This window comes from Cucurbita pepo, chromosome LG18 (assembly GCF_002806865.2).
Source record: "Cucurbita pepo subsp. pepo cultivar mu-cu-16 chromosome LG18, ASM280686v2, whole genome shotgun sequence".
Lineage (NCBI taxonomy): Eukaryota > Viridiplantae > Streptophyta > Magnoliopsida > Cucurbitales > Cucurbitaceae > Cucurbita > Cucurbita pepo.
This window is the reverse complement of record NC_036655.1, coordinates 7,219,727-7,243,611: the sequence shown is the minus strand read 5'-3', so window position 1 is coordinate 7,243,611 and position 23,885 is coordinate 7,219,727. Positions and strand designations below refer to the sequence as shown.

At 37.2% G+C, this 23,885-nt stretch overlaps 6 protein-coding genes across 8 annotated transcripts in view; 3 read left to right on the top strand and 3 right to left on the bottom strand.

Moving 5' to 3' along the window:
* The window catches only part of LOC111779665 (carbon catabolite repressor protein 4 homolog 3), a 4,713-nt gene extending 2,906 nt beyond the window's left edge, over positions 1–1,807 (top strand). Inside the window, exons 7-13 of the mRNA XM_023659770.1 lie at positions 228–320; positions 418–450; positions 574–686; positions 851–962; positions 1,101–1,186; positions 1,260–1,344; positions 1,495–1,807. Of these exons, the coding sequence (XP_023515538.1) occupies positions 228–320; positions 418–450; positions 574–686; positions 851–962; positions 1,101–1,186; positions 1,260–1,344; positions 1,495–1,578 (606 nt within the window). The 3' untranslated portion in view covers positions 1,579–1,807. The remainder of the gene's footprint in view (positions 1–227; positions 321–417; positions 451–573; positions 687–850; positions 963–1,100; positions 1,187–1,259; positions 1,345–1,494) is intronic.
* A 1,291-nt stretch (positions 1,808–3,098) lies between these two features.
* Positions 3,099–4,989, top strand: LOC111780454. 2 transcript variants are annotated; one of them, XM_023660875.1, is made up of 3 exons: positions 3,099–3,337; positions 3,417–3,501; positions 4,596–4,989. In XM_023660875.1, the coding sequence occupies exons 1-2, from the start codon at positions 3,230–3,232 to the stop codon at positions 3,498–3,500; spliced, it is 192 nt and encodes a 63-aa protein (XP_023516643.1). In that variant the 5' UTR covers positions 3,099–3,229; the 3' UTR covers position 3,501; positions 4,596–4,989. The 2 variants fall into 2 exon arrangements, with proteins under 2 accessions (XP_023516643.1, XP_023516642.1); XM_023660874.1 differs by having other exon boundaries at positions 3,101–3,337; positions 4,607–4,989.
* A 147-nt stretch (positions 4,990–5,136) lies between these two features.
* Positions 5,137–7,163, bottom strand: LOC111780452 (transcription factor MYBS1-like). Its single transcript, XM_023660872.1, has 2 exons — positions 5,881–7,163; positions 5,137–5,637 (listed from the first exon to the last, which is right to left on the bottom strand). Exons 1-2 carry the CDS (start codon positions 6,336–6,338, stop codon positions 5,163–5,165), a joined length of 933 nt encoding a protein of 310 aa, XP_023516640.1. The 5' UTR covers positions 6,339–7,163; the 3' UTR covers positions 5,137–5,162.
* A 1,175-nt stretch (positions 7,164–8,338) lies between these two features.
* On the top strand, positions 8,339–8,755 carry LOC111780453 (40S ribosomal protein S28-1; the record flags this gene model as incomplete). Its single annotated transcript, XM_023660873.1, is given in 1 exon segment — positions 8,339–8,755. A coding segment is annotated over 1 exon segment (198 nt). The 3' UTR covers positions 8,539–8,755.
* Positions 8,756–8,879: 124 nt separating this feature from the next.
* Positions 8,880–13,643, bottom strand: LOC111780450 (protein DENND6A). Its single transcript, XM_023660869.1, has 5 exons — positions 13,357–13,643; positions 13,068–13,136; positions 11,054–12,809; positions 10,728–10,920; positions 8,880–9,624 (listed from the first exon to the last, which is right to left on the bottom strand). The coding sequence occupies exons 3-5, from the start codon at positions 12,616–12,618 to the stop codon at positions 9,412–9,414; spliced, it is 1,971 nt and encodes a 656-aa protein (XP_023516637.1). The 5' UTR covers positions 12,619–12,809; positions 13,068–13,136; positions 13,357–13,643; the 3' UTR covers positions 8,880–9,411.
* Positions 13,644–14,667: 1,024 nt separating this feature from the next.
* On the bottom strand, positions 14,668–23,036 carry LOC111780451. 2 transcript variants are annotated; one of them, XM_023660870.1, is made up of 14 exons: positions 22,405–23,036; positions 21,540–21,630; positions 21,336–21,420; positions 21,036–21,120; positions 19,926–19,995; positions 19,042–19,111; positions 17,269–17,314; positions 16,867–17,116; positions 16,421–16,626; positions 16,189–16,263; positions 15,616–15,685; positions 15,437–15,517; positions 15,171–15,250; positions 14,668–15,061 (listed from the first exon to the last, which is right to left on the bottom strand). In XM_023660870.1, exons 1-14 carry the CDS (start codon positions 22,518–22,520, stop codon positions 14,983–14,985), a joined length of 1,404 nt encoding a protein of 467 aa, XP_023516638.1. In that variant the 5' UTR covers positions 22,521–23,036; the 3' UTR covers positions 14,668–14,982. The 2 variants fall into 2 exon arrangements, with proteins under 2 accessions (XP_023516638.1, XP_023516639.1); XM_023660871.1 differs by lacking the exons at positions 21,540–21,630; positions 22,405–23,036 and having other exon boundaries at positions 21,036–21,203; positions 21,336–21,395.
* Between the last annotated feature and the right edge of the window lie 849 nt (positions 23,037–23,885).

Here is a 23,885-nt window from a genome sequence, read left to right as displayed (position 1 = left end):
TTTTTTTTTTTTTTTTTTCTTTTTTTTTTGGGTAACGATTTCCTATGTGTTGGCATAAAGCAGAGAGAAGTTGCCGTATTAGTGGAGGCTATGAAAAGGAATTTTACTCGACAGTTTTGCTTGTTATGTCAATATTGAATCACATCAAGTTTTTAGCTGTTCTTTGACAATGATAGATAGCAAATGAAAGATTTTCTTATTTTTCTTGTTTTGAGACTAAATTGCAGATTCGTTATCTGTTGTCGAGGGCAGAGATTCTTTCAGAGAAATGGAGCAATCTTCCTTTTGTTCTTGCTGGTGATTTCAATAGTACTCCAGAGGTTTCATACCAAAATTTTACTTATAGTTAGGTATCATTTGGTTTCTCAAATTTTTACTTTTAACACGAAGGTCTAACCCTTTACTGCTTGTTGACAGAGTGCAATATACAAGTTCTTATCATCATCCGAGGTGCACCTTTTAATCCGTGATTGCTTAAATATAGTCTTTCATGCGCTAGAATAATGTATTACTTCTAGTAATTATATGTTTTAGTGTTGGATCTAGTAGTTTGATTTAGCATGTCATTGACAGCTAAACTTCATGTCCTATGACCGAAGAGAGTTATCCGGGCAATCAGGATGCCATCCTGCTGAAGTTCTGGGTGTAAAAAAGGAATCCTGGAGACCTTTTTTCTGCTTGGGAAGGTAAAAAATATTCAGGATAATATATTGGATTTTATGGCTTCATTCTCACATTTTTAATTATTTTCTCGTATACAGCTGATGACATACAAGATTATGTTTCTAGACTAATGTTTTGTTAGTTCCACTCAAGTCTATTTAGTTAACTTGTATGGCTTCCTTTTTAGTCAAACAAAAGGTTTCTGGACTGAAGAAGAGGTGAAAGTTGCTGCTGGAAGTGCCGACTCCCAAGTGGTGGGGAATCCCTTTAGGCTTACCAGCTCATATGCTACACTGAAGGTATGGTTTATCTGAACCTCCAGAGTTGTTAGATACAATATTTTATTGGCTATTAGTTAGTTGTTTTAATTCGGGTTTCTTGCCTCAAAGCCTGAAATTAGGATCTCCTTTTTAAACAAAACATCATATATCATCCAGGGTCCTACTACAACACGAGGAGCCACTGGAGAACCATTGGCTACTTCCTACCACTCCAAGTTTCTTGGAACTGTGGACTATATTTGGTAAGCTGGTAGTTTTTAACTTGTAATGTTGCTGCTGTTGTTCATGTGATAATCCTTATTGCCTTTCATTTAGGTACTCTGATGGTCTTATTCCTACACGGGTTGTTGATACCGTTCCCATTGATATTCTTCTGAGAACAGGCGGCCTTCCATGCGAGGTAGTTGAAAGTTAATAGTCCATTAAGTGTGTTCTTCATTCATTTTTCCGCTAACATACTGAAAATACCTTATTGTAATTTAATATAATTATTTTGAAAACAAAATTTATAACCATCGTAGTCTAACATAATTTGATCCTCCTTTTACAGAAGGTGGGCAGCGATCATTTACCCTTGGTTTCTGAAATTGCCTTTACAAAAACATCAGATGAAAGCAATACCAATAGCCAATAACTACATGTAAGTGAGGGTCCAGACTTAAAAGCAAAATAGTTATCAAAGTAAGTGCAAAGAATTGGTGGACTGCCTTAATACATACATATGAACTCTGCTCATTTGTATTTAGATAGAGAATTGGAAATAATACATGCAGGTATTCTTTGTAAACTATAGGTGAAGCAGTTATAGATCATTATATTCAACAGCTCCAGTTCGAGACTTAGATTATGTTGTATTTATATTCTGCCCATCTGTCATCTTAGTCTTTTGAATTTGTATTTAAGTTTATCCGCGAAACATAATTGTAAAATTTGTTAGACGAACACGACTCTCCACAATAGTATGATATTGTCCACTTTGAGCATAAGCTCTCAATGGAGAGAGTATTCCTCGATTATAAACCCATGATCATTCCCTAAATTAGTCGATACGGGACTTTCATCATCTAACACCTCTCCTCGAACAAAGTACGCCTCCCCTTAATCAAGGCTCGACTCCTTTGAAGTCTTAGTCATTTTTTACTACCTTCGAGGAGGCTTGACTCCTTTTCTTCTGGAGTTCTTTGTTCGATATTTGAGGATTTACCTATCTATTAGCACGACTAAGTTTAGGGCATGACTCTGATACCATGTTAGGAATCAATCAACTACTTTCCACAATAATATGCTATTGTCTACCTTGAACATAAGCTCTCATGACTTTGCTTTGGGCTTCCCAAAAAGCCTAATCCCAATGGAGAGAATATTCCTTGAACATAAACGCATGATCTTTCACTAAGAGAATATTCCTCGATCATAAACGCATGATCTTTCTCTAAATTAGTCGATGATCTTTCTCTAAATTAGTCGATTTTGGACTTTCATCATCCAACAAAATTGACTGGTTCATCCTGAGAAAGTTCGCACAAAATTGACTGGTTTATCCTGAGAAAGTTCGCCTCATCCCAAGAGAGAATATTCTTTGATCATAAACCCTCATCCCAAGAGAGAATATTCTTTGATCATAAACCCATGATCTTTCCCTAAATTAGTCGATTTGTGACTTTCATCCCAACAATACAGTTAGATGGGTACTTTGATGACATTCATACCAACTATTTTAAACTACGTTTACAGTTACATAAACTTTAAATTTAGAATTTCCTTTAATATTGCTTTTTTCAAACATGGCATCAACAATTATTAAATTTTATTTAATAGAATATTAAATTGTAACAAATAAAGTTTACTATCAACTATTTTGTATAAATTATTTTTACAAATTTGAATGTCTGTGATAATAAAACCAAGAAATTTATTTGTAAAAGTAATGTTTATAAGTTTAATTTAAAAAAGAAAAAGAAAAAGAAAATTGTTATTAATGAAAGCTTAAATAGTTTTACAAGTTAAGTTTTGATTATATAGATTGTAATTTCTTTTCTTTTTTAAAAAAAAAAAAAAAAAAGAAATTCAATTCAATAAACCAGTATCTGAGGTTCAAATCTTTATTGGGACTCAAAAAAATATAAATAAATAAATAAACCCTAAAACCAGTAATAGTATCAGACCGAATCGGGTTTCCGGATCATATCCATTTCCATATCCATATCTTACCAGTTTGTTGTCCGCAGTACACTTCCAAAGGATCTCAATTTGAGAAGGGAAAGGGAGCTTTTGAAATTTGGAAAATGATGGGCAGTTCCCGTACATGGGCTTATATGCGGATCATCGCCGGTACCATTGTCGGCGGCGTTCTTGGCTTCTATGTAATGCATCGCGTTGAAGTTGGCTATAAGGTGAGCTCGCGGCTATGATTGTGGATTTCTTTTACTTTCTTTTCGTTTTTGTTTTGATTTGTTTTGGGTGCTGATGCAGGAGAAGATGAAAGAAAGATTAAGACAATACGAAATCGAACTAAAGAAGAAAGAGCAAATGAAAGAACTTGAAGACTCGTCATAGTGTGAGTGTCGTACATTTTTCCTATCTGCCCCGCAGGTTGGATTTTATGATTATAGAGTTAAAATTGAAGTTCGGAGGCTGTTTGCATCGGCTTTAGAAATTGACCTCATAAGAACACTCCATCTGTAACTTGTTGCTTAAAACATTCCATTTAAGCGTTCCCCAAACCATATAAATTAGGTCACCGGAGTATAGAATGGATCTGGCAATAAAATAATGTAGGCTGAAAGGGAAAGAATTGGTTTGAATTATGTTTCTCATTTCTAAATTTTTCATTGACTAAACGCCCTGTGTTTTTGTTGTGTGATTGGTTTATGATTGATTTCTTTGAACTTCCAATGTAAATCTAAGCTGATTAGTGTCAAGCGGAGTTTTGGAAGAAACCCCATGTTCATGTATATGATAGGCTTTAATCTTGTTTCATGAACTTTATTTCTTTAGATGCTTTAGCTATAACGATGAAGGGATAGTATATCTGGATAAAGGAAAAGGTTTGTTTGACAGTTGATAATTCATGAAATTCTTTGTAACTCTGTGTGTATGATTTATGTTTGATTGTTGTCTAGCTTATTGTGTTTGGTTTATGGGTTCTTCTCTGCTGCTTTGGTTGCCAGGGCAAAATTGATGTGGTTCCTATGGTCCTTATTTGTTCTTCATCATCTGAATCATGATTAAGATTGTTCTTCTTATTTAATTTTTGTATGAGAAGCAGAGATCTAGACTTCATAACAGATCTACTTTCATCTCCTGTTTTAAGTGGCTTAGCCACATCAGTAGATTTATTAAAATACATATTACCTAGATGTTCATGGCCTATAAGATGTAAACACAAAAGTAAAAAAAGCTCAGAATTTTACCAAAATATAAACACAAATCTAGATGTTCATGGGCTAAATTTTAACTTAATATATATTTGATCTCAAGTATGNTTTTTTTTTTTTTTTTTTTTTTTTTTTTTTTTTTTTTTTTTTTTTTTTTTTGCACTTTTAGGATATATTATTTTATCAATATTTTACCATTTTATTAACCTATAAATTTTGATTAACATAAATAAATTGAGTATAGAGAAATTCTAAATGGTGTTGATAAAATTAGTGTTTTTGCAGGTGCGGGATACATTATCTGATGCTGCAGTCTCTCGGAAGTTTGGGAAATTTTTTGTCAACTGGGCTTTGCCCTTCAAAATTTGAAGCTGTTTGAGTTTGTCACTATTCAATGCCCTGCATTTTCTTGTGGCAGGGCGTTTGAAATCATGCGAGTATATACCCCATTCCACCACTACCTTAGAATTTTTTTTATGGCTTGAATTTGTTGGTGAATGTCCATCGTGGCGTCAAATTCAGAATTTTTATTAGTTAATGGATCCTTAGCGCTCTCGATTAATGCTCATACTTCATCGCAGTTGTACTGTCATAAACGTGGGTGAATGAAAATTGGATTTCATATTCATATATTCGTCCTTGAAATGCTGAAAAAGGGCGACTTTTCAGGTCTCGTTATTGTGTTATATTGGTATATTCTCGTCATAATACGGCCTGATGGATCATAAGCGAAAGGAAAAGTTGAAATGTAAACTTTACCTTTTTCTCTTTGTTATGCCTCAAATTTCTTATTTTGATCCATGAATCCAAAAATCTGACTAGAAAAAGGAAAAAAGAATCATCATTGATGCAATGGTGGAGGTGCCATTGGATAAGCAAGTGGCATGACATAAGGAGGGTGGGGATGGATTCCATGAGGAAGCATCACTGGAGTGCCAACCGCCGACGCCATGTGCCCTGGACGAGCCGCCACTGGATGTCCAACAGGTGCCCCGTACATGCCGATTCCAGGCAGATGCTGCTGAGGCCCGTGCTTCCCTGGTGGCCCCAAAGCCGGCGGATTACTCTGGTTAGGGTCATTTGTCTGGTGGCCGGTGATCGGAGATTGATGGGACATGACGTCACCACCGGCATTATTAACTGAGGTTATATCATGAATACTTGATCTTCTTCTATCTCTGTTCATTGAGTTCAATCGTATGAAGTATTTCTGTGCATGACTGGCCACTTGTGTCGGTGTCCTGGATATAACGAAGTTTCTTGAAATGCTTCTCCAATCCCCTTTCCCAAACTTGTCTAGCCCCAGTAGAAATAACCTGAAAATAGCAATAGTTAAGAATCTCTCTCAATTATGTTGTGCACACAGAATCTCCGTATAGAGGAGGCAAGATGGTGCCATTCCTAGTTCATTTCGCGCAGAACTGAACACAAGAACAAGGTATTTATTTATTTGTTACTTTTTAAATCTAAATTGATTGATAAATTATATAGCTCTCAATGAAAAGACCCAGTTTTCGAAGTAATTATTCCATGGCTGAAGTTGTTGAAAATACACTAACCTGTGTTCTTCCTCTGTCCATGGGATCCCTTTCTTTCTTTCTTGTTCAGACCTGGATCCACCCTTTGTGGCATGGGCAGATGAATCGTGGGAGAGCCCAGAAAACCCACTTCCAAGACCAGAATTGGGTATTTTATTACTATCAGAACCAGTAGCTCCATGAGGATGAAGACGATGATCCTTCGCCTTGGTAGAGGCTTTAGTTGCTTCTTCTGCAACAGAATCATAGTTGGGAATAGGAATTTGGCCGGACTCAATAGCACCGACGTCTTCCACCAGCATTTGGTAGTGCTGCTTCAAGTCTTCCATGTTCTTGGTTGGAACCATTGAAGCAATGTTTTCCCACATCTCTTCTGAGGCCTTATTCCCTTCCAATTCTCCAGCCCAATGCGTGGCTATGGCGTTTTCAAACGCTTTATCTTCTTCTTTAGTCCAGGTAGTAGCTGATCCAGTTGACATGGTGCAGTGATGTTATTTAAAACCAGAGGGGAAATTGTGTTTAGTTTTCTGGGGAAGAGTCGAGTCTGGTTTGAGCCAAAAGATAAAAGGGAGAGAGAAAAGTGGAATGTGGTGTAGGGCAAGGGAAGGTGGTGAGTGGTGAAACTATGAATTGAGAGAGGACCACTTTTTGGAAGTTGAAGTGACATGTTCTTTGTCATTTCCATACTCCATCAATAATCATACTTCCAGAAGCTTTAGAGAGAGAGAGAGAGAGAGAGAGAGAGAGAGAGAGAGAGACTTTATGGTCAAACATCAGCAATCAATCATGGAGTAGGTAGTGAGAATCTTAAAAAAGAACACATATTAAACCATAATCTTTCTCTCTTTTTGCAGTTCCCTACAGAAGGAAGAGAAGAGAAAAGAAAAGGAGAAGAAACAAGAGTTTGCCACACGACCGTCGTCGTCGTCGTCGGAAGCGTGCAGGTATTTTTCTTTTTCTAACTCGCCCCAATAATCTCTAGCTTCAAGTTTGAATAACACCCCATATGAACTCCAACTACGAACTTGGAAGTTTTCTATGAAGAAAAGTGTGAGATTGATGAAATAAGATAAGATATCATTTAATTACGTCTCAAAATTTTCCTATTAATTAGGATACGAGTATATATGTGCATGAGCATGGAGGTAAGAAGTTGGATCATTAATCGAGAAAAGGTGTCAACCCGAACATAATTTAACTATATACAACCGAGAAAAGGTGTCAACCTTAACATAATTTAACTATATACAACTAAGAATTCAAATGTTTGGATCCAAATTCTACATCAGTATGGTAAGTTTTTTTTTNTTTTTTTTTTTCTTTATCATCATTGTGTCTTTTCAATAAATTAGAAAGTCTACTGATTCACAATTAATTGATTTACAATTTTGTAGTATCTTTAAAAATCTTTTTTTAAAAAAAAAAGAAAAAAGAAAAAAGGAAAAGATGAAGCTTGATGTCTTGTCTAATTATTAATTTTCTTTATGAAAAACCTTAAATAAAAAATATATGTTCAATCTTGTAATATATTTATATGTGATGGAATTTACCGTATCCAAACAAGCTCTAGGGTTTCGAAAGGTTAAATGACCAAAACAACCCTCACATCTTAACAAGTCATGGGGGTATATCCGTCTTCACACACGATCAGAAGCCCTAGTTATGATACGCATTTTTCTCCTCCCCATTTGCATTGGTCGATTCTGCAGTCCGGCGGCTTGTCTACTATTCTTCGTAGTTTTCTCTGATCTCATCCTCCCTCGTTTAAGGTATCTATCGACTTCATTCTTCGATCCGTGTTGATCTCTCTTGTTCTTTGTTCTGTTCAGAGTCCACTGCATTTGCAGTTCGTGTTACGAGATGGTTGAAAAAGGACTATTTATTTTTCAGTTTTTTTTTTTGTTTTTTTTTTTGTTTTTTTTTTTGTTTTTCTTTAGTCGTCAGTGTTTTCATTAACTAGAGTGAATCTTTCGGTCGTTGCTTTTATGATTTCATTTTAAACGATTGAATTCTTACCGTGAAGAAGATTTTCGAGTAATTATTGAACGATGAATCGTAGTAATGTTGCTATATGTTTCGTATTAGGCAGATAATTATTGAGATTGGGGTTGTTTAGCATTGCAGATCTTAGTCTTGCAGGAGCCTGTTTACGAGTTCAAAACCTTGCTATGCTATGCAGGCATATTCCTCGATGTCTTGGTTGAAAATATTGAAGTAATTAGTATTGTTTCTGAAAGTTGGTCTCTTCCACACTTAACATTAGGTTGTTCTCTTCCACACTTAACATTAGGTTGTTCTGGACTGACATCAATAAGCTTTTCTGTTTTCACTAGTTTACCCGTTCCTATACCTTAACATTGGGTTGTTCAAGTTGAGAAGTGGAGCTGTATAACTAGCAATTGGTGTCTTTAGAAGGGGTAATTGTAAAGGAATTTTTTTTTTTTGGATTGTAAGATTTGTTATCGGTACTTTTGTGTAGGAATGGAATCGCAGATCAAGCATGCTGTGGTGGTCAAAGTGATGGGTAGAACTGGATCAAGAGGGCAGGTGACTCAAGTGAGAGTCAAGTTTCTCGATGATCAAAATCGTTATATTATGAGGAATGTCAAGGGACCAGTGAGGGAAGGAGACATTCTTACCCTGCTGGAGTCTGAGAGGGAAGCTAGAAGGTTGCGTTGATGGGGGACTCTGCCAAGGTCCCAGTTCTCCGATTTGCAATTGTTGAATGTAGAATGGCTGTTTTCATTTTCCCCTATTTGTGTGATTCTAGTGATTAGTGTGTCCAAGACATTTGGTTCTAAGGCAGAATACGTGAACTGGATGAGTTATTGAATGGAGTTTTGAAAGCATCAATTTTGCTTATTATGGAGTTTCTGTCAATTTTTGTGGTTGTTTACAGACTGCGTGGTATTTTTGGTGTTATTCAAGTCATGCATACAATGAAATTCTTGAGTTCAGTTGGTATGCTAACTTTCTTGGGAGGGAAGTGATTTTCAAATTTGTTAAAAAACTCAAAACACTTCAAAGAAATCCCACGATGTTTAACATCTGTTGCCACTGTCTCAGAATTTTGGAGCTGAAACTATTTGCTTTAACGGTACAAAAGTATAATATACATATTACAGGTTGAAATTATGCTCCCTTTGAAGTGATGAAGACGGTACAGAATTAGAAACTCCAGTAAAAGAAAAGCTAACTATCATCTCCTGAAAGAATTTTTGATGATCCATAAGTTCACAGTAGGCTGTAGATGTCAAATTGGATGACTGAAAGGTTACGACACCGCCATATCTACCAGCCTAGGCCATCTGTTTGATTGTAGAAACATGTTTTTAACACCATGATATGCCATATAATTCATCCTAACACTGTATGAGGATGGATCTTAAATATAAAGTGGTACTTCCTAAAACATTTGCAGCAGCCACAATGGGGGAAGAAAATCTCCCATCCAGTGATGGAGTGTACAAACTAACGAAGGCTGCCTCTAAATGTCAGAAGAAACCCCTTTTTGCCTGAGGCTACTTGATTCACAACATGTGTATTTCAGTACTATCTTGGTGATTTAACACCAACTTGTACAAGTGGCCGCCCTGGAAGTTTAGTTAATTCGGGGCTTCCGCAAAGAAGAGATGCCCTCTGTGGATTAAGAAGCAAAAGCTGATGCATGTCTTTAGGAAGCACATTGAAAACGGTCAGCAGATCCCCTTTCAGTTTCTGGCAAGTTGCCGCAGAGTCTGAATAAGCCCTCCTGGATTCCTGCAGCTGAAGATGGGGTTTGAAACATTCAATATATGCCTGCACAACCTCTTACAAACAAGAAAAAAAACAAACTTGCAGTGTCGATTGCAAATTATAGATCCTCTTCAACCACTACCGTTAAAATGATCAATGCACAAATCGAAAGAGTTTTTGGTATTCTTTTGTGATATCCCACAGAGGAACGAAACATTCTTTATCAGAGTGTGAAAACCTCTCCCTAGCAGACGCATTTTAAAAGCATGAGAGGAAGCCTATAAAGGAAAGCTCAAAGAGGTGGGCTTGGGACTTGGCATTCCTCCTCCTCCTTTTCTTTTAACCTATCTCATTCCTGATTTCTCATATAAAAAAATACTAAATAACACGTCACTTGCTATGACGTCGAACATGCATTTCAATCATAGTTATCGTTATTTTTCTCAGTAAGCTAACTTCAATCATTGCCAAAGTTCGAATGACATTGAAGCCTAGACCTCAGTTCCTCAACAATTTTGATTGCAGTATCTCCAATGGACTCATAAACTTATCTGCTGAACACCTATTTGCGGGTTATAAGTCTACTCAGTGCCACAGAGAACACTAAGAAATGATTTTGGAAAAGCAAGAACAAGAAATGCTAGGCTGTAAATGAAATATGCCGCATAGTTACTTGGGTCAGTAAGAGTCTAGAAGAAATATCAGCTAAAAAGTAGCACAAGGTATAAAAACATGAAGGGAAGGAAAACATAAACCACCAAACAAATCAATATACTAAATATTTAGAAGAAAAAACTTGCACATCTATGAAGCATAGTAACACAAGGAGAAATGTTATCCTTTAAAATGGTTCCCAATATCACATTCCTACAGATTATTCAATGATATCAACAAGTTCTGCCTTCATCACCATCTATTGTTCATCAAGCCCAAAATATTCTTTAAAATCACATGAAAACATCACGTATTGTCCTAATATCTTTCATAGGGGTCAGAAATCCACCAAAAAAGTAACTTATCCTCATCGAAGTCATTCTATACCTTTCAAAAGAATGTATAAAAAATCTTCCAAAAGAACAAAAAAGCTGTATTTGGAATCAAAATAGTGACGAAGGAATTGTTGGGAGAAATACCTCTATTTCTTTTAGAAGATGTCTTTCAATAGCATTAAATAAATCGACAACTTCCAATTCAGGCAGTTTAGAGACAAGCCGAGGTACATCAGCACTCATTCTCGCTTGCCTCCAAAGTCTATGCTGTTCTTGTTCTGCAACAGCACGCCTTCTCTGAAACCAAGGCATAAAGTTTGGTCCTTTGAGAAACCGCCTGGAAGGAATAGTTTAACAGGTCATTTGATATGATGATAACAAAGTTCAATACAACCATCCTTAAAGGGTGATGAATACTTCCAACCAAAGAGAAGAATACAATAGAAATATGAATATAACACCCACATTACCTGTACAAATCCAGCCAGTTAGATCTCATTCGCTTGGCCAGAAATTTTCCCGGTCCTCTTGTCGATAGACTGGCAAGAAATTCATCAGCACTAAATTCGGGCCGAGAAGGCTCATCAAATGGAGAAGATCCTTCTGAAGGGGTGGTGGTTCGGAAGTATGGCCCAAAAGGTGCCAAAAAGTTGGTTGTAAGCTCCAGGAAGTGCCGGCGCAGTATCTCATTGTTAACGACAGACATAGACTCCTCAACCCTTGGTGATAAGCCAGCATCAATAAGCCGATTCAAGATCGACGTGTCTGGCTTCGTTACTGCAGGGTAAGTGCTCCAGATAGCTTCCTTATGTTCTGTCATAAGGCATAGTGGACCATCTCTCCTCAACTTGACAGCATTGAGAAAGTTTGACGGAGAGAACTTTTTCAAGGATAGCTGCCGAAGTCCAAGCCCTTCAGAAGCGCCAGAAACGCTGCCAGAAGAGGACCTGGACGTCTGGGCAAGCCGACTAACAGCAGGGGTCCCAACTGAGACAATATGAGGAATATTACGAAGGGATTTAAGGAAGAAGAGATTTGTGACCCCCAAAACCATTGGTGGGAAAGTAGCTCCATCTTGAAGTGTGTTTAAGTATGAAAACTCAGGGTCATGAATAGTGAAGTAAGGTCTAAAATCAACACTACAAAGAAGAGGAGCAACCAAACTAACAAGACCAGCAACAGCTTCACAACACTGGGGAGGCGTTGGTGCAATGATAAGAATAGGTTCACCAATAAGTTGCAACTCCCACAACAGCCAGAGCTGCAAAAGAAGACCCCGGAACGTACCAAAGAGATCGGAATCATGGAAAAGACCCTGTGGAACCGACAGATTATTGGGAAGAAAAGGAGCCATAGAGGACGTAGACTCTTCGGAAAATGTCTCACCATCCATTGGCAAACTATGAGCAGGTGGCAAGTGTGCTTTAAGCAAGGCATTTCCTATAGGAAGCTCCATTTGTTTACCAGGTACAGGAGCAGGCCACATTGAAACAAAAGCAGCAATATGCTCAAGAGCCTTCTTCCCAATGTCAAAATATAATGGACCCATGATTTGCAACAGAGGTTTGAAGACAGTAGAATAAGGATTATGAGACAAAATTACCACAGACTTCTGCTCTCCACCTCTTCTCAACCTCTCATCGTGTCTCTGCCTATTAAAAACAAAACCATACATGTACTTAGACCTTCTAGCAACGCTGCTTTTTGATCTTAGCTCGTCCACTTCTGCTATCTCAGAAGAGGAAACATTTCTTGGTTGAGAAATTTCCTTCCTTCGAACCCGGAAAAAGAATATACAATCGTGAATGCTCGACCGATTCTGGTGCTGTGAAATTGAATCAGGAAATGAACTAAAAGCAACTTCAAGTTCCTCATCTTGTGTAAGACAGTCTGGAGGGTAGCACTCCTCAATTAGTTGACCTTGTTCAAGATCAAACCTTATAATGCAAAAGGCCACAACCCATTTTTGGAGAGATTCTGGATCCAACTTCACATTAACTTCAGACTTCACAGAAAAAGAAGGGGACCTGCTCATTTTGTTGCATCAGTTCCAGGACCATTCCCCCTAATCTTCACTCATCACTATCCACTTCCCTCACAAAATTTCAGAGATTTCAACCAATAATCAAGATCCAGGCCGAACAGCTAACCTAATAATTCATGTGTTTTCGCCCATTTGGACACTTGTACTGAATCAAATCAGCGCGAAACAATGTACTGGAAAACCTGCATTATATGCCGATTAAAGGAGACGCCGAAAAACTATAATCCTTTAGCAACACTGAAAAGTGGCATGAAAAAGAAGTAAAAGAAACGGATCCTAGATACCCAAATGATCTTCGGAAAACACATGAAAATTTCACGAGTGAGCTACACTGCTTACATTACCCTTGGTACGAGATTTCCACAAATAATATAAACGAGAATAAAATAACGCGACAAAGTAGTTTGCAGAGATCTATCTACAAGTGGGTCGCGATTTACCTAAACTGACGAACCCAGTAACAACGAAATTCCAGCCTGAACCAATCTGGATCGACGAGAAACAAGTATCTGAACGAAAAAGAACAAACGGGTCATGACAACAACCGAAAAAAGAAGAAATGTAACATGAAAATATAGCGGGAAGAGAGGTCCAAAAGCAAGCAGAAATTATGAGAGTGCATGAGAATACGGAGGCTCTACAATTGGTTGAAGAAAGAACCGAAAATCTAATATCCGGATTGGACTTCAATAGGGGAAATGAGGAAGGGAATTGGATTGAAGCATCTACCTTCCTTCCTCCAAGGACTCCCGAATTCACTGAGAAATGCCAAAGGAACAGGGCTGGAACTGATGAAATCTACGGATTAATCGTAGAGAGCGTAAAATTCCTTGGGTGAGATTGTTGTTCTTCGGCTGCGGGCACTATGAAGTGTTGTTCGTGATGTAACATGTAATCGGGTAATCAATCTTGTTCTCTGCAGAAATGAGTCGCTTCCAGGAAGAAAACATTCATAATTCTTACCTCCATTGATTGATTATCAAAGAACAGAGTCCTTTGTTCTTTTCTCTTCCCATTTCTTTTAGGGAAAGAAAAAAGAAAGATATTTTATTTTAATCCCGACGACATATCTAATTATCCATTTTAAATATCAATTTTCAAATCTTCGAAATTAAAGCAAAAATATGAGTATTTAAATTTGATAAATATATAAAATTATCAAAAAGTGCATCCGTTAATAACTTCATACTTTCAATCTAGTATCAATCTAGTAGGCCAGCCCTGTTTCGCTCCCCAGTCTGATTCAAGTTCAAGTCTGATTCAAGTTCATCATGTTGGACCACAACCGAAATCCTCCATTCTACCTGAAACTGAATCCTCCATTCTACCTGAAACTGATCCACGAAATGGATCCAATTGCACCTCACGTTCTGCATTCTTTATGTCTTTTGGTTCGTCTAACCAAAACATCTTTCCCCAGAGAAGCAACCTGATCGCTCGAAATTTGTCCCTGTAGTTGTTCGTCTAACCAAAACATCTTTCCCCAGAGAAGCAACCTGATCGCTCGAAATTTGTCCCTGTAGTTGTTCGTCTAACCAAAACATCTTTCCCCAGAGAAGCAACCTGATCGCTCGAAATTTGTCCCTGTAGTTGTTCGTCTAACCAAAACATCTTTCCCCAGAGAAGCAACCTGATCGCTCGAAATTTGTCCCTGTAGTTGTTCGTCTAACCAAAACATCTTTCCCCAGAGAAGCAACCTGATCGCTCGAAATTTGTCCCTGTAGTTGTGTAACATGGCGTCCACACTACAAGTGTGCTCTCAGCCTCTTCGATGACACTAGCCTATAATTTTTTTTTTTTCATGGCTAGGCCAAACCTTTGGCTTTGATACCCTCGTCATGACGCCAAGACCTTCAAACCCCCAAATCGGGATACCCTGCTAACCTAACGATCCAATGTAGCAGAATAAGCTTCAAAAGCTTTACCGAGATTCTTAGTCAAGCCTCAACGTCCTGCAGTCTTTCTTTCTAAAACGCTAATGCCTCGACTTGAAATTTAAAATTTTTTGTAACATTGAATACAGAGAGAATACAGAGAGAATTCAAATCAAAGGATCAACTTTGGGATTATAATTGGAGTTAGAAGTTAATATTGAATACAGAGAGAATTAAGAAAAACAAGCTGAATTGTAACACAGTAACAACAGCAACTCACCCGTATTCTAATATCATTAATCAATTAATTACCCTCACACAAACCACTTATTTACATTTGAAGCAGACCCAAGAGTATCTTTCCTGTATCAGTAATGTCATGAACCACCCCATCACTTCCTGTTCTTCACTATCACCAAAACTCTTATCAATTTGTCATTCTCAAGGTGCACTTTGATTCCCCTTTAGATTAGTTAAGGATCTATACATCGTATACCGGTAACCGTTCTTCGATAGAAACACGACATATTGGGCACTTTTTACACTTCTCAGAGCAGGAACTGCAATGATATTCATTCACAAGTAGAGGTAATTATATATATGCTTGCTTAGCTCCTTCTCTGGACAACAGTAATTCAATAGCATAGGATAAGATGGGGTATTTTGTACCTGCATAGTATGCGATGCCTACACGGAAGAAGAACCACGCTAATTTCTCCCTCGAAACAAACCCGACATAACACCTTTTCCTGTTAAAAGGATCGGGTGGACCAATGAGTTCAACATAATGATATGCCAGTTGAGGGAAGATAGAATGAGATCACATGAATAACAGTTAATAATAAAAGGAAGCCTTGGCAAGTATGATAGAAACATGTCGATTCAGCCATTATCTTGGATTGTTCAAATCTGTCAAGAAAGAGGGGAGAATTTACATTTTGAAGTCTTTCATATTCCTGCTGGCTGTATTTCGTGATTTCTGTCTGCTCCCCAAGTGCAGCTTGAAGGCGCCAGACCTGTATGACATAGAACATCAAACACAGGCCAAATAAAACTAGTAGCAGCATCGACAAGGTCATCGCGACAACTTGTCGTATACAATAACTACGCTCACCTCCTCAGCAAGATCTTTCTTGGGCATCTTCTTCACAATCTCGGGAGGATATCCACTAAAAGTGTTGTACCTGAGGTCAAACAGGATGCAAAATGTAAATGTATGTATAAACTTACGACAGACAAGTGAACAAACCGTATCAGAATTAAATTTATCTAAACACGGCATGAGCGGAGCCAAGAAGGAAGGAAGTCTGCAGCTTCACTTAGTTTGTACAAATAAGGAATTATGATTCGAGTAGAAATATGAATTCTTGATGAACAATTGTTTGCATTAAAAACATTTTTTTAAGCACTCCATCAAACTAGGCCATGAATGTGGCTCCAATAAGATGGTTGAGTATCTTGACTTACGAATTTTGCAGCAAACCATGAACTTTTCTTAACAGCTAATCAAAAACAAGAGAAATCAACGAAGATGGCATCAAAGTATCAACAGAAGATATAAATGCATGCCAACCAAACAGTGACACAGGGTTTCTTATTATTGTTGTTATATGCGTTCAAGTTTGTAGTGTATCTATGTAGTAGTGTTCTCACAAAACTATTTGCAAGGGGGAAAAAAACTACCGACCCAGAGGCACCCTCATGGTACAATCGTGCCTGCTCCTCTCGACTGCCTTCATCAATTGACCACCATCCCAATAGCCTGTCTCCACAATATCAAGTAAGTTCATATTTCATGAAGCATATTATAAGCTTCAAGTACACCATGTAGACTTGATGACATTATCTTCATTAAAGAGGTAAAACCTCAGAAGGCGTGGAAGGAAACGAAAGGAATAGAATCATAATAAGGATATCACCTTGAACCATGATGAAAGAACTCCAAACAGGCATGAGCCCTAGTAGAAAAACTGAAATACAATGCTGTGCTAGATCCGCCTCTTAAGAGAAGTACAGCTTTCTCTAACAGCCTAGATATAGCATAAATAACGGCGGCGCCTTGCAATAATAGAAGGGGCGAGAAAAGGACAGGAATTGGCAGGTCTTTTGCACTCGCAGGCGTTCCCTGAAATGCGGATATGACTAGATCAAATATTGGAAAATGCTCGTGATATTTCATAACATTTCATTTAGCCGACGATCTTTCTTAACGTTTCATGCATAGCGATGATAATCTAGTACTTCCCTTAGTTGAAATGATATTTCATAACATGCGAAGTTCATGATTATTAAAGGTGTAGATCCAATGCAAAGAGAAGTTGAAAGTGCATGTGCATAAGAGATGTGCATTGAACGTGCAGCATACCTCCAAATACATGCAGAGTAGGATTTGAAAAACAATTATGGGAATTTTCATGATATGACCTCCAATGTCTTGAAGGCCACACATTCTGTCTTGATGCTGATCCTGCTCTGAATAAGCTATTAGACCACTGTTCCAGTCTAGATATCTAACTACTGCTGATGATGAACAACTTTCTCTTGTTTGAATATTTCTATGAATCGCTGGATTAGACCACTTTGTACATACAAGGAAGGCAAAGCACTCGGCAATGCTGCAACCAAAGTATTCAGGGAAAAGAAGGCATAGAATTAAATTGGGCTGGCAAACAAGTCATACATCGTCACAATATTGATTCAATAATGGTAGACATAAGCATAATACTGAAACAGGACATTCTAACACAGGAAGGCGCGTGAATGTTACCCAAAATTTATAAACAAGTCCCACCAGCCAAGAGCACCAACATTCCCTGTAAAGTTAACACGATGAAAATAAGTTGACAAGATAAGCTCAATGTTTTCAGTCACGTATATATTTAGAAAAGAACAATCTAGCATTCGTACTTTCCTAAACCCTAAACCCTAATTGATCATCAGCAAGCAGCCTCCCTCAACGTTGCTTTCACCGAAGAAGAGGTAGAAAAGGCGATACAGCCTTGGGCTCTGACAAAATTCCAAGACTGGATGGTTTTACCTTAGAAATTTTTAAAAAATGTTGGAACATACCGAGAGTTAATATCATGAGAGTGTTCCTAGATTTTTTTTTAGAATGGAGGGATCGATGACAACTTAAATGAAACATACATCTATTGAGTCTCAAAAAACATGGATGCCCGCATTCTCGCTAACTTTGATTCCATATGTCTCACAACCCGACTATACAAAATCATAGCAAGGGTGATATCAGAACATCTTAAGAGGGTCCTCCCATTCACTATTATTGGGTAGCAAACAACTTTTGTAGAGGGATGACAGATTCTCGATGCATCCCTCATGGAAAATGAGCTTATAGATGAATGCAAAGAACGAAACATAAAAGTGTAGTCAACAAACTTGACTTGGAAAAAGCCCTGGACAAGGTCGATTGGTAGGAAAAGGCTTTGGCTCAAAATGGCAAGGTGGATAAAAGGTTGCATTTCATCCACAAACTTCTCCATCATCATCAACGGAATAGGGAAGATCCATGACTCACGGGGTCTTCAACAAGGGGATCCACTATCCCCTGTTCTTTTCGTAATGGTAATGTATTGAGCCAAATTAAGTCTCGATATTGCCCCAGTCGTATTGTTAAAAGAAGCAGACTCATTGACATTACTTCCTAGCACTAACAGGATCTTCTCTACAAAATCTTGGAGGATAGACATAGGGGAAAAGGTAGAAGCAATAAACCCCATGCTAGCAAAGACAATATGGAAAGGAAATTACCCTAAAAAGGTGAAAATTTTCTTTTGGAAAATAGCATGTAAAGTCAAAAACACCCTATACGACTCTATTCCCAAGTTTGTGCCAATTATGCAAGAAAGACAACGTATCACAAAAGTCACGTCATACACTCAAAATTTCATGACAGATTCTTAATATTTTCGGATGGCATCTCACTTTTCCTAGGAAGGTAAAGGATTTATTAGATGTAGCTCTAACATACTACCCTTTCAAGAATGCAAAAGCCTTACTATGGAAAAATCTCATCATGGATATATATTTTGGAATCTGTGGAAGGAGAGAGATCAAAGAGTATTCACAGAGAAGATACAGACTTATACAAAACTTTTCGACAATGTTATTTACCACGCTATATTTTGGTGTAAATTGTCTAATATTTTTGCTTCCTATAGTCATACCTCCCTCATCGTAGATTGGGAAGTTTTTTTTTTTTTTTNAAAAAAAAAAAAAAAAAAAAAAAAAAAAAAAAAAAAAAAAAAAATTAATCCTTCTGAAGATTGAAAATTGTGTTGTCTTCTACAGCATGTTAACAAAGGTTGATCTTAAGAATCTAGAATATTAACAATTAAATAGATCTAAGCTACATATGATTTAAAATCAAACTAAAAGAACGATGCCATCTAAAATGTAGTTAATAAAACTTGGATCTAAACAACAGTGGTGATTTTCAGAACTGGATGCAGTTAACTGGGGTCACGTTTCATATATAAAGAATAGGGAAAGAGAAGCAAAATAATAATAATAAAAAATTTACCACATAGCTTCAATAGAGTAAATATTGTAGCAGCCACAAAGAAGACCATTGAAATGGCAACCCAAAAGTGCTACAGAAATAGAGAAGAAAATTAGCTCGTCTCCCACAAGAAACTTATCCGAATGCCTAATAGAGTACAACAATCTTTTTGTCCAAAAACACTCCACGGATGATTATATTCACGTGATATTGTCATCTCTGTCTCAAAAATTAGCTTTTTTTAGAACATAGGTGTAGCCTTTCTATAAGTAAGAATTTCCAACCTTTCTCGATGTTTAATAAGAAAATTGATGACTATTGTAAGAAACCCAGTAAGAGAATCCATGACATATAGTGAAGGTGGCAACAAGGAGTTCAAAAACCACATAGTAGTTGAACCCAAGAGTATCCTTGGGGCCAAACCCAATCCTTGGTATTATTAGAAAACTGGTTACCATATAATCCAACACTCTTATGGATATTGTTTTTATCTCATAAGTTAGTTAATAACTGTCAAATTGTATGAAAACATCCAGACTCAGCCACATCTATGTCCTCTACCAAAACTAGAGCCAGTTTACTGTTTTCCCGCTTCACGTTATCAAAATATTGCAAATGATCATAACTTAATAGCTTTTTACATGAACAGTTTAACGTTACAACAAACCATATAATAACAAGTTTGGGAGATCAGTTTATAGAACAAAGACTACAAGACGTCAAATTCTAGCAGCCAGAAGATTGTAGCTCTCAGCTCAGAAATACAGAAGGCTGAGTTCTTTTGGGAACATATAACTCAAAAAACTTCCATAGGCCACGTGTTTTAGCATTCTTAAGATATTAATTTAAGATAAGGGATCGCCTCACAGTGAAAAGTTCATTGATAAAAATCTATTGAGACTTACAGGCAGCGTCTCCCATATTGCCTCGTCACTCATGCTTTCATCGTCACCAGGCATCAGTGACCTACACATTCTGAAAAGATAACGGCAGGTCAGACCAACTCACACTAACTTGGGTGAGATCCGAACACATTTCTTAAGAGCATGGCAAGCTTCTTGAGCAGGATTATTTGAAATGCCAAATGGAGACTATTCACGCATAAAACGTGTTTACATCACGAGGCAACTACCCAATCTAATCATATTTGGCACTGAGAAACGCACAATAAATTGGTAAGAAATAGAAGCTCGTAACCTAACATCATAATTTAGGAAATAACATTGTCAGGCCAAAGACAGAAAACAAAACTGAGAAGGAAATCATAAGTTATGGGAATCAAGCTTCAATGAAAGAATGTACAATATGGCTACTAAATTCAATATTCTATAATAAAACACCGTTAATAAATAAATAAAAAAAATGGTTTAAATTCAGAAGCCTATTTCTAAAATACGTGAATTTCGTCAAAATGGTCCCAAGTCTCAACAATAATTTGGTGAGGGTCAAAGGTGATCCAGCACAACAGCAGACATACCAATCATTATATTGGGTCATATGGGGGAAAGAAATTAATAATTTAAATGTCAAATCCACATAAGAAAGTTTATGCAACAGCCCAAGCCCACCGGGCTTCCCCTCAAAGTTTTAAAACGTGTCTACTAGGGAGGGAGAGGTTTCCACACCCTTATAAGGAGTGTTTCGTTCCTCTCTCCAACCAATGTGGGATCTCAAAATTCACCCCCCTTGGGCGCCCAACATCCTTACTGGCACACCGTTCGGTGCCTGGCTCTGATTCCATTTGTAACAGCCCAAGGCCCACCGTTAACGGATATTGTCCTATTTGTGCTTTTCTTTCTGAGCTTCCCCTCAAAGTTTTAAAACGCGTCTACTAGGGAGAGGTTTTCACATCCTTATAAGGAATGTTTCATTCCCCTCTTCAACCAATGTGGGATCTAAAAAGTACAAAGGTCAAGAAGGATTCAACCCATAAAGATAATTGTTAAAAGACTAAAGCATCAGATATCTCAATATATACAACATTTAATGCAGAGAAAACTTCAAGAAACAAGTACCTGAAATTATCTATTAAGATAATGATTTCAAATGCCAGCAACGGTAGAAAGACAATCTTCAAGTTCACAGCAGCAAAACCATAAACTGGCAGAAATGGAATTGCCTCAATAAGCATACAGAACAATACCCTGACGAATACTGAAAATTCGGGAACAAAAACCGTTGCACTGGAAATAATGCACCAACATTCTTAAACAATTACAAATCATTCGAAGGTGTCATATTTCAAATCAACAGCATAAAGAAAATGAAAACTACACTGGCATGTACATGTAAACACATCCATAACAATGGCATACCAGATAGGCTCTCGAGGTATATGCAAAGAAGTAACTCAAATGCTATAAGCAAAGGTGTCGCAACAACAGCATGGCACGGTGCCCACTGTTCAACAGAGACACATGGCAGATTTACGATTTATGTCATATAAAAGAAACCATCTAATAAGAAAACACCAAACAGAGTAAATCTCAACGAAAATCCATTTGCCATTAGTGACTTACATGACGATTATGAGGAAGAGATGGGGCAGGTAATGAGAACCTTCCTCGAGCAACAACCACATGAAACACCCAAAGTGGAAAAAATATAACCCTGCATACCAAATTTTATAAAATTTCAAAGGAAAGAAAGAGGACATAGTGGTTTCTCTTATACTCATTACCCTACAGTCTACAACATTTCTAGCTGCAAGTGCACTCCTAGATTGAAACTATATGTTTTTAGAAAAGAATGAATTGCAGCGCATCCACAACCTCGAACACAATTACTCTACAGAAATCATACGAACAGGATAGATGGGAGTGGAACAGAATAGCGAAGCTACGCAGTGGAAGGGTAGGAGCCTAAATTGACCCCTTCTTTCTTCTTTTCTTTCTTTCTTGTTCAAGTAAAAAAAGAAACAGTATGAACTGTCGGATGAGAATGAAAAGCCAATTCAAAGCATCACACAGTAATAAACTTTGGACTAAGTTTCAATTTATTCCTCACTTCAAGAGAAAGGAACCAACTACACACCCGCCGACAACCATTGAACTCAATCGCCAAACCATCTCCACAATTTTTCAAAACTCTTGCCATGTTCTACGATCACCTCAGTATCTTAATACCAAATATCCGATTAGCAATTCATGTTCCTAATTGATATCCCCCAACGAATTAAAGAAACAATCCACAATTAACACGACGCATTAGCCCTTCCCCACTTCACGATAGTTTAATTTAAAAATGAGGGGAATGGAAAAAAAACCACAATCAAGTGAACCGCAATGGAACCTGAAAAATATGAAGACCCATAAAATAAAAACAAAATTTGATGAACAGAGAGATCGAAGAACAAAGAAGGAAACAAATAAGTAAATAAAGTACCACCAACTGTAAGAGACGAAATGATCGAGCTTGAGAACGAGCAACAGCGTGAAACAGAAGAGTAAACCGTGGGCCAAAAGTGCCTGCACAGACTTCAACACTCTCCTCCAAGTCATTCCTCCTCCCACTAACTTCCTTTACCTCAAACAGGCCTCCACCCCTCTTCGACACGCCCCTCAAAACCCAAAAACCAGATGACCCATCGTGCAAACCATCGAAAAGAATAGAACCCAAATTGGAAAAAAGAAGAAAAATCAGAAACTGGGTGTAATAGGAAAAATGATGAAGGTGGACCAGAAGCTCTCAATCCCCGTCTCTGCTTCTAACCCCCGATGCGCAATCAGTTGGTGTAAAGTGAGGAAAAGATTGAATTGAAGTAAAAGGAGATAGATGGGTCTGTTTCCACCGTCGGGAAAGGGAAAGGAAAAGGAAGGAAGCCCCCCCTCTCTCCTCTTTTCTCAAACAACAATATCTTAATCCAGGTCCTCGCTACTGTGCTACCTTTGCCAGATGCTGTTGCTTGAAGGAAAAACAGAGTCAAGTTTGAAATATCCAACCAAGTGGAGAGGAACAGATTGGGGGGGGAAGCGTGGTGGGAAGAAAAGGAGGCAAATGTCGATGCGATGGGCGCTCGTAGAGTTATTGGGGGATCCTAATCTCACCCGCGTTTTTTCAACCCCCATTTTTGGTGCCTTCCTCCACGTGTGTAGGGGCGAATTTTGAATAGGACAACCAACCAGAACAAATAAACAATTTTTAATAATTAAATCTTTATTTGGTTTTAAATTTCTAAATAATTTCTACGCTTTTTTCCTTTTATTTTTTATTTTTATATAGACTTAGATATATATATATATATATATATATGAAAGTCATGTTTTATGACCAAACTAATATGATTTTTGTCGTACTGTAATAATATTCTTTAATATTTATATATAATACAAAAGAAATAATATTATTTAATATTTATATATAATACAAAAGAAATAATATACTTACCCATTTAAAAATACATTCACATGAATTTGTATGATGACATAAAACCATTCATATGGAACTTTTGGATAAAATTTTACATCTGTGTCGTTTAATGGTAGGATTTTGAACCTCGATGTCGAGATTTCAATTTTTTGAATATATTAATAAAAATATTTTTTTGCTGTTTAAATTAAACTAATATATATATATATTTGGTAATTTTAAAGATAGTTTTAATTTTATAAAATTTACATGAATTAACGAAACTTTTAGAATAAAAAAAAACGAATTACAAAATTTATTGATATTTTCTATCATTTAACATTTATTTTATGGATAGAGTACATAAAAAATTAACATATATGTGAGAAAGGATTAAAATTACCCGGAGGTTACGCATTTGTGTCCCTGGCAAAAACCAAAGAAATGTCAAATTACAAATATGGGCACGCAAAGGAATAATTAAAGATGTAATTTGGATGAACATGCGGGGGTAACTC

Excerpts from the sequence above, each read along its gene's own strand:
- LOC111780454 (XM_023660875.1), top strand. The coding sequence starts at position 3,230 with ATGATGGGCAGTTCCCGTACATGGGCTTATATGCGGATCATCGCCGGT. Across the intron at positions 3,338-3,416 it reads GCGTTGAAGTTGGCTATAAG|GAGAAGATGAAAGAAAGATT; the intron begins GTGAGCTCGCGG and ends GTGCTGATGCAG.
- LOC111780452 (XM_023660872.1), bottom strand. The coding sequence starts at position 6,338 with ATGTCAACTGGATCAGCTACTACCTGGACTAAAGAAGAAGATAAAGCG. Across the intron at positions 5,638-5,880 it reads TGGACAGAGGAAGAACACAG|GTTATTTCTACTGGGGCTAG; the intron begins GTTAGTGTATTT and ends TGCTATTTTCAG.
- LOC111780450 (XM_023660869.1), bottom strand. The coding sequence starts at position 12,618 with ATGAGCAGGTCCCCTTCTTTTTCTGTGAAGTCTGAAGTTAATGTGAAG. Across the intron at positions 10,921-11,053 it reads AACTGGCTGGATTTGTACAG|GCGGTTTCTCAAAGGACCAA; the intron begins GTAATGTGGGTG and ends TATTCCTTCCAG. Across the intron at positions 9,625-10,727 it reads ATCTTCTAAAAGAAATAGAG|CTGCAGGAATCCAGGAGGGC; the intron begins GTATTTCTCCCA and ends CCCCATCTTCAG.
- LOC111780451 (XM_023660870.1), bottom strand. The coding sequence starts at position 22,520 with ATGACTTGGAGGAGAGTGTTGAAGTCTGTGCAGGCACTTTTGGCCCAC. Across the intron at positions 17,315-19,041 it reads TACTCTATTGAAGCTATGTG|GGAATGTTGGTGCTCTTGGC; the intron begins GTAAATTTTTTA and ends TTAACTTTACAG. Across the intron at positions 15,062-15,170 it reads AGGCATCGCATACTATGCAG|TTCCTGCTCTGAGAAGTGTA; the intron begins GTACAAAATACC and ends ATATCATTGCAG.